This window comes from Penicillium cinerascens (assembly GCF_028974065.1).
Source record: "Penicillium cinerascens strain IBT 15544 chromosome Unknown contig_16_segment0_segment0, whole genome shotgun sequence".
NCBI classification, from domain to species: Eukaryota; Fungi; Ascomycota; class Eurotiomycetes; order Eurotiales; family Aspergillaceae; genus Penicillium; species Penicillium cinerascens.
This window is the reverse complement of record NW_026695286.1, coordinates 1,143,660-1,155,639: the sequence shown is the minus strand read 5'-3', so window position 1 is coordinate 1,155,639 and position 11,980 is coordinate 1,143,660. Positions and strand designations below refer to the sequence as shown.

General features: G+C 52.0%; 7 protein-coding genes across 7 annotated transcripts; 3 read left to right on the top strand and 4 right to left on the bottom strand.

Moving 5' to 3' along the window:
* Positions 1–296: 296 nt before the first annotated feature.
* N7498_000422 (uncharacterized protein) lies at positions 297–713 on the bottom strand (the record flags this gene model as incomplete). Its single annotated transcript, XM_058447485.1, has 1 exon — positions 297–713. The coding sequence occupies one exon, from the start codon at positions 711–713 to the stop codon at positions 297–299; it is 417 nt and encodes a 138-aa protein (XP_058312896.1).
* A 2,105-nt stretch (positions 714–2,818) lies between these two features.
* Positions 2,819–4,533, bottom strand: N7498_000421 (uncharacterized protein; the record flags this gene model as incomplete). Its single annotated transcript, XM_058447484.1, has 4 exons — positions 2,819–3,433; positions 3,488–3,964; positions 4,017–4,296; positions 4,355–4,533. The coding sequence occupies 4 exons, from the start codon at positions 4,531–4,533 to the stop codon at positions 2,819–2,821; spliced, it is 1,551 nt and encodes a 516-aa protein (XP_058312895.1).
* Positions 4,534–5,093: 560 nt separating this feature from the next.
* On the top strand, positions 5,094–5,504 carry N7498_000420 (uncharacterized protein; the record flags this gene model as incomplete). Its single annotated transcript, XM_058447483.1, has 1 exon — positions 5,094–5,504. The coding sequence occupies one exon, from the start codon at positions 5,094–5,096 to the stop codon at positions 5,502–5,504; it is 411 nt and encodes a 136-aa protein (XP_058312894.1).
* Positions 5,505–6,011: 507 nt separating this feature from the next.
* Positions 6,012–7,190, top strand: N7498_000419 (uncharacterized protein; the record flags this gene model as incomplete). The annotated part of the gene is made up of 1 exon (XM_058447482.1): positions 6,012–7,190. The coding sequence occupies one exon, from the start codon at positions 6,012–6,014 to the stop codon at positions 7,188–7,190; it is 1,179 nt and encodes a 392-aa protein (XP_058312893.1).
* A 241-nt stretch (positions 7,191–7,431) lies between these two features.
* On the bottom strand, positions 7,432–7,614 carry N7498_000418 (uncharacterized protein; the record flags this gene model as incomplete). The annotated part of the gene is made up of 1 exon (XM_058447481.1): positions 7,432–7,614. One exon carries the CDS (start codon positions 7,612–7,614, stop codon positions 7,432–7,434), a length of 183 nt encoding a protein of 60 aa, XP_058312892.1.
* A 150-nt stretch (positions 7,615–7,764) lies between these two features.
* On the top strand, positions 7,765–8,145 carry N7498_000417 (uncharacterized protein; the record flags this gene model as incomplete). Its single annotated transcript, XM_058447480.1, has 1 exon — positions 7,765–8,145. The coding sequence occupies one exon, from the start codon at positions 7,765–7,767 to the stop codon at positions 8,143–8,145; it is 381 nt and encodes a 126-aa protein (XP_058312891.1).
* Positions 8,146–8,623: 478 nt separating this feature from the next.
* N7498_000416 (hydrogen/calcium exchanger domain-containing protein) lies at positions 8,624–10,074 on the bottom strand (the record flags this gene model as incomplete). Its single annotated transcript, XM_058447479.1, has 2 exons — positions 8,624–9,215; positions 9,275–10,074. 2 exons carry the CDS (start codon positions 10,072–10,074, stop codon positions 8,624–8,626), a joined length of 1,392 nt encoding a protein of 463 aa, XP_058312890.1.
* Between the last annotated feature and the right edge of the window lie 1,906 nt (positions 10,075–11,980).

The following is an 11,980-nucleotide window of genomic DNA, read 5'->3' as shown; positions in this document are numbered from 1 at the left end:
ATGGGTTGACCCGCCTCGCGCCGGATTGGATTGAACACCGCGAATTCATTCTCCACTTGAAACCCACTCGATCTAAACCTCTACGGTCATCTGCAAGGTTCCTAAATCAACGGGTAAACAGTCTCAATTTTATAACTTGACCGTCTATGAAAAGCAAGAACCTCTAAAGAAAGCCCACCAAGTGAAACTCCGTGCTCCAATTCCGCGCCGGGTATTAGGGTATCATGCGATGACACCAGGCATCTGTCATTGTGGCCAGACCACGACTCCTACGCAACGCGAGTGATCATCTTCACTCAGCTACTCGGGCCAGGGCCATAGGGACGGGAGGGTCGCTCTCCAACACGCCGTGTGTTGCGATTCTTTTTGATCTCGACCCATGTATCGCCCTGGACTTGTATATCGTCCTGGCGAGACCGGGCACGAGTGAGAACCTCGACGCCCGTGTTTGAGAGCCCGCCGATTCCATGCTGTATGATCCGAGGCTGTGTTCGAGGTGTTCTTTCGTCAAATTCGACGCGAGGTGCTCTTTCTTCGACCTTGCGACTCTCGGTGACTTGTGGCATGGGTGATCTCGCCCGAGGTCGCGGTGCGCGGTGTTCAATCGTGATCGGTTCGGGTCCATCGCTCGGTCGTGTATAGCCTCCGCGCTTTGGCATTCTCGTTTCCAAGGCTCGTTGTTTCCCACCGGCCGATGTTGACGCTTCCGTCATGGGTCTTTTCACTCTAGTGGATCGACTTGTTGTAGTTACTTCGAATGCACGCACGCTTTCGCGATCGACCTGTTGAGCCCAGTAAGATTTAGGGTCTCTCAAGGAATTGGTCTTGTGTACCTCGAACGTCCGGTCTGGGGATGTCCGCCGTCCTCGTCGGAGGGGCTTCCGTTCGGTCACTATGGACTTTTCTCGGCGACGCCGATATCTGGGGGCTTTCTAGCCTCCGGAGTCCTGGCGCAGTCATCCCGGGGGCAACGGTCTTTTTGTGGCTCGGATATGGGATCTAAATCCATCCTGGGTAGCATATATCGAGTCGTAGTGGTACGTCGTTCTCGACGAAAATCCTCTTCATCTGGATTCTCCGGGGGGTCGACCACAACTGCCCGCGACGGACGCTTTCGAGATGGCTTTTTGTCCTTCTTTCTACGACTGTCCTTGGTCTTTTTCTTGAAGACGTCCAGGAATACGAGGTCGAGAATCGAAGACAGCCACTTTCTGGGTCGGATCATGTCCAAGCTCGGAAGCGACTCTGAAATGTATGTGCTTGAGATCCTGGACTCGTAGAACGAGTAATCCGACGTCACCGAATCACTATCTTCAAGAAGATCTGATCGAGAACACTCGAAATCGTCCGTGTGCCGATATCCCGACCACGGTCTGTAGCTAAGCAAGGGCCGTCGTCTGGGACGCCTTGGACGTCTTGGACGTCTTGGACGTCTTGGACGTTTCGGACGTTTCGGACGGAGCAGGTCGTAAGAACTTTCTGAAAAATACGTGCTATGCTCGCTACATAGATCGGTTTCATCAATGTTTGACAACATGATGGCGAGCACCAGGGCAGAACGAAGGGCGTTATATAGATCAGGAGACTCGGAACAAACGATGCCTCGACAGACCAAGAGGCATTCGAGCAAGATATTCGACAAAAATGCAAGGTCATGATCAACGGGGCTGAGGCTGGATGTTTCGTCCTGCTCAAGAGAAGACATACAAAGACCCGCATACAAAGAGTAGAAAGAAAGGTGAAACGAGCAGTAGAAGGAACAATGCCTACCTAAGTATAGACCCCAAAGCCATGTGGTGACTGTCATAGGCGCACTGCAGGTGATTCGTTTGTTCCGTTGCAGAGCTCAGTCGTCATTGTCTTTTTCGGGAACATAGTATATAGCCAACGCGACGGGGGACTATTCAGAGCCATGATGAACAGAGAACACGGTTTCCAACCGCACACTTTTATATATATATTCTTTGTTGGGTCTCCATAATGAAGCGTAGTATATAGGAGAAGGCAGCAGTGCTTCTCTTTGCGATAATTTTTCTGAATTTCTCTGTTTTTGTGGTGTGGCTGAAAATGGGTCACAGGGGCGCAGCGAGTCAGCAGGGGAAATGCGGATGACAAAAGTGCACCCGATCTGGGGGTTTCGGGTATGTCAGGTACATTATAGGGCATTTCACTGCTTTCGATATTTGACTCTGCTTAGGACTTGGATTGCTGACTCTCTCTTTTACACTTTGCGAGTCTGTTGAGACGGTGGCCGTCAGCATACATACTTCGGTACTCTAGTTGGGTTGGCATGTGCTCCATTCCAATCAAACATCAAACGTAGGGAGTAGAAAATAATTACTATTTTAAATCGCATTAATTACGGAGTCTAGGTCCGATGGGTGGTGGTCGAGTCGTAGAACTTTCGAGCCTCTCCGGGGTTCAACCTGGTCCGCCTTGCGCGGGGAACACGATGGACGCCCGAGGAAACTCCTCCACGTGAAAAGCAGTGAGGCTCTTGGGTGCCCAAAAGACAAGACACAGGGTAAATTTGACATCACCGAGGATTGACTGGGTGAAAAGCGATCACGATCGCGATCTCCTGCGCAACATTGCTTCTCACGGAACCGGGTGCAATGCAGGACGGGGTGGCGCATCACCAGCCACAACGTTCGGCGAATCACGGCTGCTGCTGCCCGTTGGTTTCGAGTGTCTTCTCGCGCCAACGGCAACCACAGGCTGAGATGTTACGAGAGCACATCGATGGCTGACATTGTGATGGGGGTTCAGTGGCTCCCACGGAGCTTTGTACGATTTATTAGGCAGAACGGCCTCACTCCTAGCTCCATCGCTCAAGGAACCTATCCTGCGTCTTGTCTCGCTGGTGGAGTACTTCCAGATTGAGCCCTTGCACGCCTCTCTGCAGCAGGGCAAGCTCAGCCTCTAGGCTTGCTAATGATTCTTCTTGCCCGGGATCGCGCAGAGACGTTTTAAAGTGGGAATTGGAGTGCAATGAGGAAGCCAGCACCTGGGATGCGTTGTCCACCGGGGCCAATTGTGCCATCAAAGGCGATTCCACTGCTGCCCCAAGACTCCGTAGTGTTTCCGATATGTGAATCCGCTTCTCATGGAGTTCTTGAGCACTGCCACCCTCCGCACGGGGACGAAGCACGGATTCGGGCGACACCCCAACACGTCGTAGGAGGCTCTCCAGAACGGGCTGTTCGGGCGCCGGCGCCGGGCTGTGACTGGCTGCAAGGACGGCACCGGGTTGCATTGAACGCCGTCGGAGGGATTCCCGGCGAGAAGACGTTTGAGACACCAACGGAATGCCTGCTTCGGCCTGATAGAGTGAGGCGAGCTGCTCTAATAATTCACATAAAGACTCCCGGTCTTCGAGTTGCTTCGACAGTGTCTGCCTGGACAGAGTCATGTCAAGTAAGATATCGAGTGTCTGTTATAACTTGTTTAGTCTAGACCAGGTCGAGCGGTGGGAAGCGAGTCACACCTGTTCCAGCTTATGCTGTGATGCTGCGCAAAGCTGTCCATGTTCATGACGGATCTCCCGAAGAATCGGTTCTTGGAACTGTTGCTTCGTGGACATCTCTGCAAGAATCTCAATTTCAGGATACAGAGATTCCAGTTCTTCTTGAATCGCAGAAACTGTCTCGTCTTCCACGGCTGTCTGGCCATAGTCTGACCTCCCTGATTGTATCGTCTCAAGATACAATCGGTCTAAGCGGTAGTGAATTTCTTGAGCGGTGGTGTCTGCGAGCATTGCACTGAGATCGGCGGTTCGTTTGACAGTGGATGCATCACTGCCATTTAACTTGATGCCGGATATGAGTGCCTCTAGGCCCGCAAGTATCTTATCGTCTTGCTTCAATTGAGTAGATAACGAGGAGAGGATTCGTTTGTTCTCTGCCCCAGACTTGTCCGTTGCACTTCTGAACCTTGCCTGCAGCTCGTCGGAAAGATCATTGGCCTGTGAAAGGTCAGCAATATGTCCCAATGACGATTCCATGCCGTGCAATTACCGCAATTGTCGTGGTTTGCCTCCCAGCTTCATGTTTGTTTCGCAGCCGTCCGAGGTCTCGAATTCGTTCCTGATCCAAGTCCCCTTGCCGTCGCAGCTGACCTTTGAGCGTTTCACACTGGAGTGATAACGTCTCTATCTGTCTTTGAATGGTAGCTGTCGATGCCTGGAGGGTTTCAATCGCTATTCGTATGTCGTCTTCTAAAAAGGGGCGCGTCGCATTGAGACCTGGGTCGCGAAGAATGGGTTGGAGGAGACCGTTGTTCTCGAGCCTGGTGTATCTGATTCATAACGTTAGCTGCTGCTCAAGCCAGGGTCTATTCTCTTTGGGGAGCACACAGATTTAGTTCCTCCCGAGAGAGCAGAGTCTCCGGCTGCAGATGAATCGACACCCACTCCGCATTTTTGTGGCCGGTATCCGGGTCCTTCAGAGCAGATTCAATCGCATCTTTCTTGGCTATGAGATTTCTCTCCCTGAGTATGGAAAGCACTGTGTCCGTCGGGATTCCGGAATCCATGCTCGGGGATGTTGTCTTTCGCGGGCGGGGACGTGGAATGCGGCACGGTGAATCTTTCGGGCTGAGAGTCGCCCAACTCGAGCCCGATAAGGAGGATTGGCCTGGCCAGAGCTTCTCCAGGCTCGGCCTGGAATAAGGGATGCTGACCGTGCCCGAAATCTGTCGGCTCTCAGTCTCATTTGTCTACGCTGCATCTGCCGAAACTGATTAGTCATCCTGAATTTGTACTGAATTCGACGCTTTCATGCTATATTTATCCTTCCCATACTAAATTTACCCATTTCTTTCAGACCGAAAGCATTAGAATCAGTACAAAGGGCTTTATATGATGTCTGTAGAACCCGCTGCTATGAAAGAGAGGTCTGAAAGAAAACCATACTTAGCGATACAGCCTAGTAGATGAAAGAAGCATCATATATAGGCCAATACTCACATACTCAGCTATAAGAGCGGCCGTAAGCAGATGTGTTCTGTCTATACCAACCGACCTACAGACCTGTAGACCTCAGCATACCCAATATCACCCTGCAACGCATACATACCCTCGTTCATCCGACGCCATGGTCACGGATCCAGAAGTGATGCCGGCGTCATCCCCAACGGCGGGTCACTCCGATATCTTTGATAACAGCCCTCGGGAAGCCGCCATTCGCGACCGCAGACGCCGTGAGTATGCTGCTTCCGATCCCTTGCAGGTTTCTGCTCCTTCCGTGACAAAAGAGCCTAGTCCGCGATCGGTGCACACGCCGTCTACCTTCGACGTCTTCCAGGCTTCGACTCCAACTCCAGAGCCGCGACGAGGATCCGTTTCCATGATGACCCCAGAGCAGAGATCTCCCACGACGCAAGATACGATCCGGTTGGCGCCCGTAAGGTCTCGGAAGAGGGCTCGCACCAACGACAGATCTGATGAAGAAGCTCCGGCAAGACGACGATCAGGACGGCTTACACAAGACAGGGATTCGCGCTAATGACGGACGAGATGAGAATGAGATAAGCCAATAGAAGATGGATTGCATCCTCTTTCTATCGTTATTAGTTCCTGAATGAAATTTCCATCAAGAAGTCGATCTGTTCCTCTCTCGCGACGAGTTGTTCCATCGACAGGATTAGTCGAGTATTGATTGAGTTCGTCTCCCTTCTTCTTCCATCCTCTCCACTGTCTCTCGCTGCATCGGGGGCTTTTCCGTCATCGCCTATCTCTCTCTCACTTCTTTCGGCAAGCGTCGACGGCGACGACAACATCGGGACAACGACAAGAGTCTGCCTCGGTAGCGATTTCCGACCCGAAACCCATCTAGGGAACGGAGCGTCTCTTATGGTCCTTCCTTTTTTTACTTTCCCTTAACTGGTCGTCCATTCCTTATTTGAACGCAGAAGCCCCTAAGTGAGTTTCATTATTTGTCTCTTCCTCCAAGAGTTCCCTTTCCCTTTTACTCCAAACTTCGCCTTTCACTCTAGTTCACTCTCCCGATAAGATGTCTCCAGATACGCCCAGTTCCCCGAACACAAGCTCCCCGGACCCAAGCTCCGCCATCTTGACCTCCTCCAGACCCTCCACCTCTCATGTCCCGCTGCCCGCTCTAAAGACTACGCTTCAGGAAGCGGTGCGAGCAAGAGGAAACACTTACCGCACAATAACCGCACTAGTCTTCTACTGGGAAGATGACAACACAGGGGCAAAGTCCGACGTTGATAGGCTGGAGAAGACGTTCCACTCTGCTTTCGGCGTTAAGACCATCCGTGTGGAACTCAAGAAAAATGATCCCATGCCTGGGTACACAGTGACCGATGAATTCGACCAAATGGTACGCCGCTCTCATCTGAGCAATCCAAACCTACAATCCCTCATTATATTCGGTTATGTGGGACATGGCTCTATGGATACAAACAATGGACTTTGTTTCACTTCTTCATCCGGGAAAAAGATCTTGTGGGACTTCCTGTTAGCGAGGACACAATATCCGCCCTCCGCTTGCCCGTATGACCTTTTCGGTTTCCTCGACTGCTGCTATTCGGGAGTAGCTACTAGGAGCAACCCGACACGTTCTATTCAGATCTTAGCAGCTTGCGGCCCAAGAGAAACGGCACGGTCCAGAGCTACGAGTATTACTTTTACTCAACGATTCTGCAGAGAAGTGGAACATGCCCAGAAGTTCCATAGAGAGAAAGTTTCGATCCCCAAACTGTTCCAGAGACTACAGGAGACGAAAAACGCCAGAACTCCAAATCCCCAGCTAGGAAATCTTGGCGGTCTAACCCCTATCGTTATACCGCTTCAGAACTTGCCTCCTCCTGGTTCGCCGCGGCCATCTCGAGTACCTGTGCGGACTACATTTCCAGACCCTGACGAGCAACATGTTCTCGTACAGCTGACCCTTGCCGGACCGGCGAAAGAGGTCACCACGGAGTTTAGACGGTTTGTGGAAACACTCCCTGTACCATTTAAGCTCTCTATCGTGGACGCTTTCCAGACAACAAAGTCGGCACTGATACTAGTACGGATGAACTGGGAGACGTGGGCGAGGATAGATGCAGTTCTCGATCTTGAGCCAGTTATAGGGGTCATCATTGGGCGATCCCTAATCCATGAAGACGCGTTGTCTGAAGTTCCCCTGGTTGGGGAAAATATCCCCTTCCACCAGAAAGGCATATAAATGGGGGTTGCCTCTTCTCGTTGTTCCTTTCGTTTCTTTGTATGCTCGATCAAACTTTGCTACGCGAGTACTGGGGAATTATTACTAGGGGGTGTGGCAAGAGGAATTATTGCTAGGGAGTGTGGCAAAAACAAAAATGTTATTTTATCAATAATTCTCCATCGGCTGCTTTCTGCTATCTTTCGTGAAGCTCAAAAAGAATAAAAATCGCAATGGAGATCCTCCGTCCTTCAACTCTCCTCTATCTCTCGCGGTGGTGATCCTCCGTCCATCTCTCACAGTAGAGATTTTCCTCCGTCGTCATCTCCATCTCTCGCCGTAGAGATTCCTTCGTCCTCATCTCTCCGTTTGCCTCACTACGGAGACTCTTCTCCTCTTCGTTACCTCCTCGTCTCCTCCATCCATCATTCATTAGCGCCGTCATCGTTTCCTCTTCGCTCTCATTACTCTCACTTCGATATCGCCCCTCCCCTTCGTTCGTTCTCCTCGCTAATCTCGATGACGCAAACCCCCCTCCCGAAAGGCTACAGCGGCAGCGGCAGCTCTACGGCCACCGGATCCCTCCGAACTGGCCATGCAGCGTCAGTCTTCCACCGCAATGGAAGAGAAAGCGCGAGCGGCTTCAGTGAGCCCAACCCGCCTGGAGCCTTCCGCCCAACGACAACAAGAAATAGAAAGAGCCGCAGGTGTCGCCCGAGCACGCCTGGTTTCATCTAGACGACCAGTTACCCTGACCACCGAGGAAGTCTACGCGATGGTCAGTCACTACCGCATCAATATCAGAGCGCAAGGGAGGGACGAGAGCTTGAGGAACGAGCTTGCCGCTATCTGGATGGAGAGAAACCAGCCGGTATGCGTCCCTCGCCTCCTGCGAGACCTCCGTGAGGGGGATACCCAGCATCTCGCGCAGGAATGGACGAGTGACGATGAGTTGGAGGACTTCCTGACGTTCTGATGACTGAGCATGATCACGGGTTAGCGGGTCAAGCTCCAAAGACGTGGGAGTTACCTACCCTCCCGTCACCACCCGTACCCCAGTCGAGGCCTGTCACTCCACGCCATACTAATCCATATCTTCCCCTACCTCGATCCTCCGATCAGCAGACACGGACACCAATTCAGGATACGGACGGCGAAGGTCAAGGGGATCCGGTTATCGAAGCCCCTCGGCGGCTACCAGAATCCCTACGGGGATGGGCTCAGTTCCCGCAGGAACTACCAGCGGAGAACCAGCGGTATCTACTAGGGGATTACATCCATTGGCCATCGGCTAAGAGAGCCAAGGGTATTCACGCGGTTGGCCGGACGAACCCAGACACCGCCGACAGCGCCCTGCCGTCGCCACCGAACCCTAAGTTCTGACAGGTACAACGCTAATGACACACATAGAACAGATGTATTAATATATAAAAGAAATGTCCAGATTAATCACCTTAGGCTTGGTTGGTCGAAGCATCCTCCACTCCGGGATAATACCAGGACGTGACGGCGATGATAACATAGACGAGCACACACAGAGTCCCCTCCAGGTAGTTGGACTTGCCATCTCGCAAGAAGTTGCCGACGACCAGAATAGAGAGCACCAGTAGAACAACCATGAAAATCTCGAAGTTGAGACTCATGTCCTTGTCCAAACCCCAGCCCACAATGACGGCGAGCGGAGCGTTCAGGAGAGCCGTTTGGATAGATGGACCCAGGCAATGGAAGAGGGCGAAGTTGATTTGGTTGTCCCAAGCTTCATCCACAGCCGTAAGGTGCTCAGCAGCCTTCTCGACCAGAGGAACCAGGATCAATCCCATGAAGTTGTCGGAAACGCCGAGGGCCACAATGTGCTCGATCTCCTGCACGAGGAAGACGGCCGACATGCAGACACAAGTCAAGGAGATCACAATGGCCATGATACATTCAAGGAACGTGAGCTTGGCCCTCTGGAGCTCCTGATCTCGGTCCTCATCTTGTGCCTCGTCCGATGCAAGGATCTCATCGAAAATCGAGTTGTGACTGTGCAGGTTGAAAATGAGGTATCTATCAAAACAAAGTCAGCTCGAGCTCGGTCACCAATCTTGGCCGGCCCTGGTACTTACGCGATGAATGCGACTAGGAGGATCACAGCGGTTGCGCGGCTGATTGTCAAGGCTGATCGTTCCAATTCCTCCAGGGTGAACTTCGGGTTGAGGGCGCCTTTCAGCGCGGTGTAGAAAGCGCTTGGAATCAACAACCCAAAACCTGCGACCAGCAGTAGTCCCGTTCCAACCTCACTGACTGCCTCGTGAAATACTTGCTCGTCACGCCTGAGGCCTCCGACAAAGAAACAAGTACCCAGGCAGAGAAGCAGATTGGCCAGGATCGAGCCGAGAATGGCGGCCTGGATGACGGGGATCAGGTCCTGTTCGCCGGAATTGTGGAGCAGAACCATGAAGAGCACGATTTCCACCACGGCACTTAGAGTTGTTTCCAGTAAAACACCGAACACCTTGGGCAGCTTTTTAGCCAGCTCTCCACCGGCGAAACCGAGCAAATTGGCAGATGGTACCATGGCGATGTAGTTGAGCGTGAAGACCCAGACGTGAAGGTCAGGCCGAGCAAAGTGCATCACGATCGCAGCCGGCACAAAAGGCCACAAAATATTCACCATCATTGAAGCTGTACAGACGCTCTTGAAGCACACGCGAAAGAAGTGAAGCGGATGAATCCCCGTGCGGCCGCTCTCGCCGGCACTATGGACCCGGAAGAGGCCTAGCACATAGCGATGGGGGTGAGTTTTTCTTTCGTGAGTAGGCAAGACAGAACTTCCCTGGGTATCCTTCTCTTGCGGCGGCTCGATGTCGTCGCCGCTGGCCTGCGGGGGTGGCTCCCTGGTCGCCAAGGACCTGCTGAAGCCCATCTCTACACCAAAAGGAAGGCGATGCTAGAAAGCCGATTGAAGGCCTGGCAATGGACCAGAGCGATCAGATATCAACGGCCAGATCAACAAAGAAGGAATGCACGAGGTCTGCACGAGAAAGGTTCTGCAGTCTATACAGGCGAAAAGAAAAACACACCAGCCGTGCGCTGACAATCTGTCGCAGCCAATCAACCCTGGCATCAAGCCAAGAGATGGAGCTGGAGGAGTCCAGGAGGTCTTGGCAGCAGCTATTTGTGCCTCGTAATAGCGCCCCCCACCTGGCGGTGAGGGTGCGCCACACCATAAGCCCAATTATCACCGTAAACCCAAATGCTCTCAAATTATTCGTTTTGAAGCTATTCCCACCCACCCAGCATGCCAGAATCGTCCAAAGCCCCCGAATCTCGTGTAACTGAGGCCTGCGAAGTCGCCCGTGCCCAAAAAAAGCCGAATTTATCGAAGATCGCCCGCGAATATGGTGTTTCGTACGAGGTGCTGCGGGGACGCCTCCGACAGGGTAAACTAGCTCGCACTGCCCGGAAACCTGTCAATAAGGCTCTTCAGGACTATCAGGAGGAAGCTTTGACTCACTGGATACGTGATATGCGTGATCGGTATCTCCCAGTGACGCCTGCGTTACTAGAAGAGATAGCCAATCTCTCCCTGAAGCGCGTGGGTGCTGAACGCGAGGAGCTAAGTAAGATGTGGGTTTACCGCTTCATTAAACGTCTCCCCGAAGATCTATCGCTTGCCCCAGTGAAGCAGAGAACGAAGGAGTATAAGCGGATCCAGGCGGAGGATAGCGGAGTGCTAGAGCTATAGTATAATCGGTGGAGGAATGTCGTCAAAGATATAGCGCCGCGGTTAGTGTATAATGTCGATAAATGTGGCTTCCAACCTAGTAGAGGTAAAGCGCAAACGGTAATCGGTAGCCGTACGATACCTATACCCGATCTCTGCGAAGCTAAACGTAGCGAAACTATCACCGCTATCGAATGTATCGCTGCCGATGGTTAGCAGATAGATCCACTGTTTATCTTCAAGGGCTCGACGAGGATGGAGACTTAGTATTATGGTAGCGAAGCTCTTCCGCCGCGGACGCTTACGGCTATATCTCTAAATGGCTGGATCTCTAATAAATTAGCTGTTGAATGGCTTCAGTACTTCCACGAGGCGACGATTAGTCGTACGTCAAAAGGGGAGAAACGTATCTTGCTATTCGATGGCTATAGCGCCCACTTCACGAAGGAGTTTCTGCAGAGATGCGAGGATTATTAGCTTATTTGCTTCGCTTTCGAACCTCATTCAACGTATCTTTGTCAACCGCTTAATGGAAAGCCCTTTTTAAGCTATAAGCAGCACTTTCGGAGAGAGAATAATAACCTCGCGTTCCTTGCGGGTGAGCCTATAGGGAAAGCCGACTTCCTACGATGCATCACCACTGTGCGCGCGAAGGCTTTTAATCCACGAATTATTCGAGATTCTTTTAAAGATCGAGGGATTTGGCCACCAGACGGCACTATAATCATCGAGAAGCTCGCTAATAGCTAAAATATCGACCTTCCAGTGCTTTTGGCACCTAATCTTCGCCCATTTGGAGAGAAAACACTATCACCACCCCCAACTGTGCTCTCGTCCTCTAGCGTCGAAAATACACCTCCAAAAAGCATCCAAGCACTCGAAAAGAACCACCAGAAGCTATCTAAGATCGATGGCCTTACCCTAAAGCAGCGACGAGGCCTACTACGTGTCTTTAAACACAATAAGGTGGTGGCGGAGCATGCGGCTCTCTCGAACGAGATTATTAGTCGAATGACGGCAGCTCGTGCCCCCCTACGACGGAATTACACTAAACGACACGTTAAACCACTCGGGCACACTGGCATCCTCAGCGTACGCGATGCCA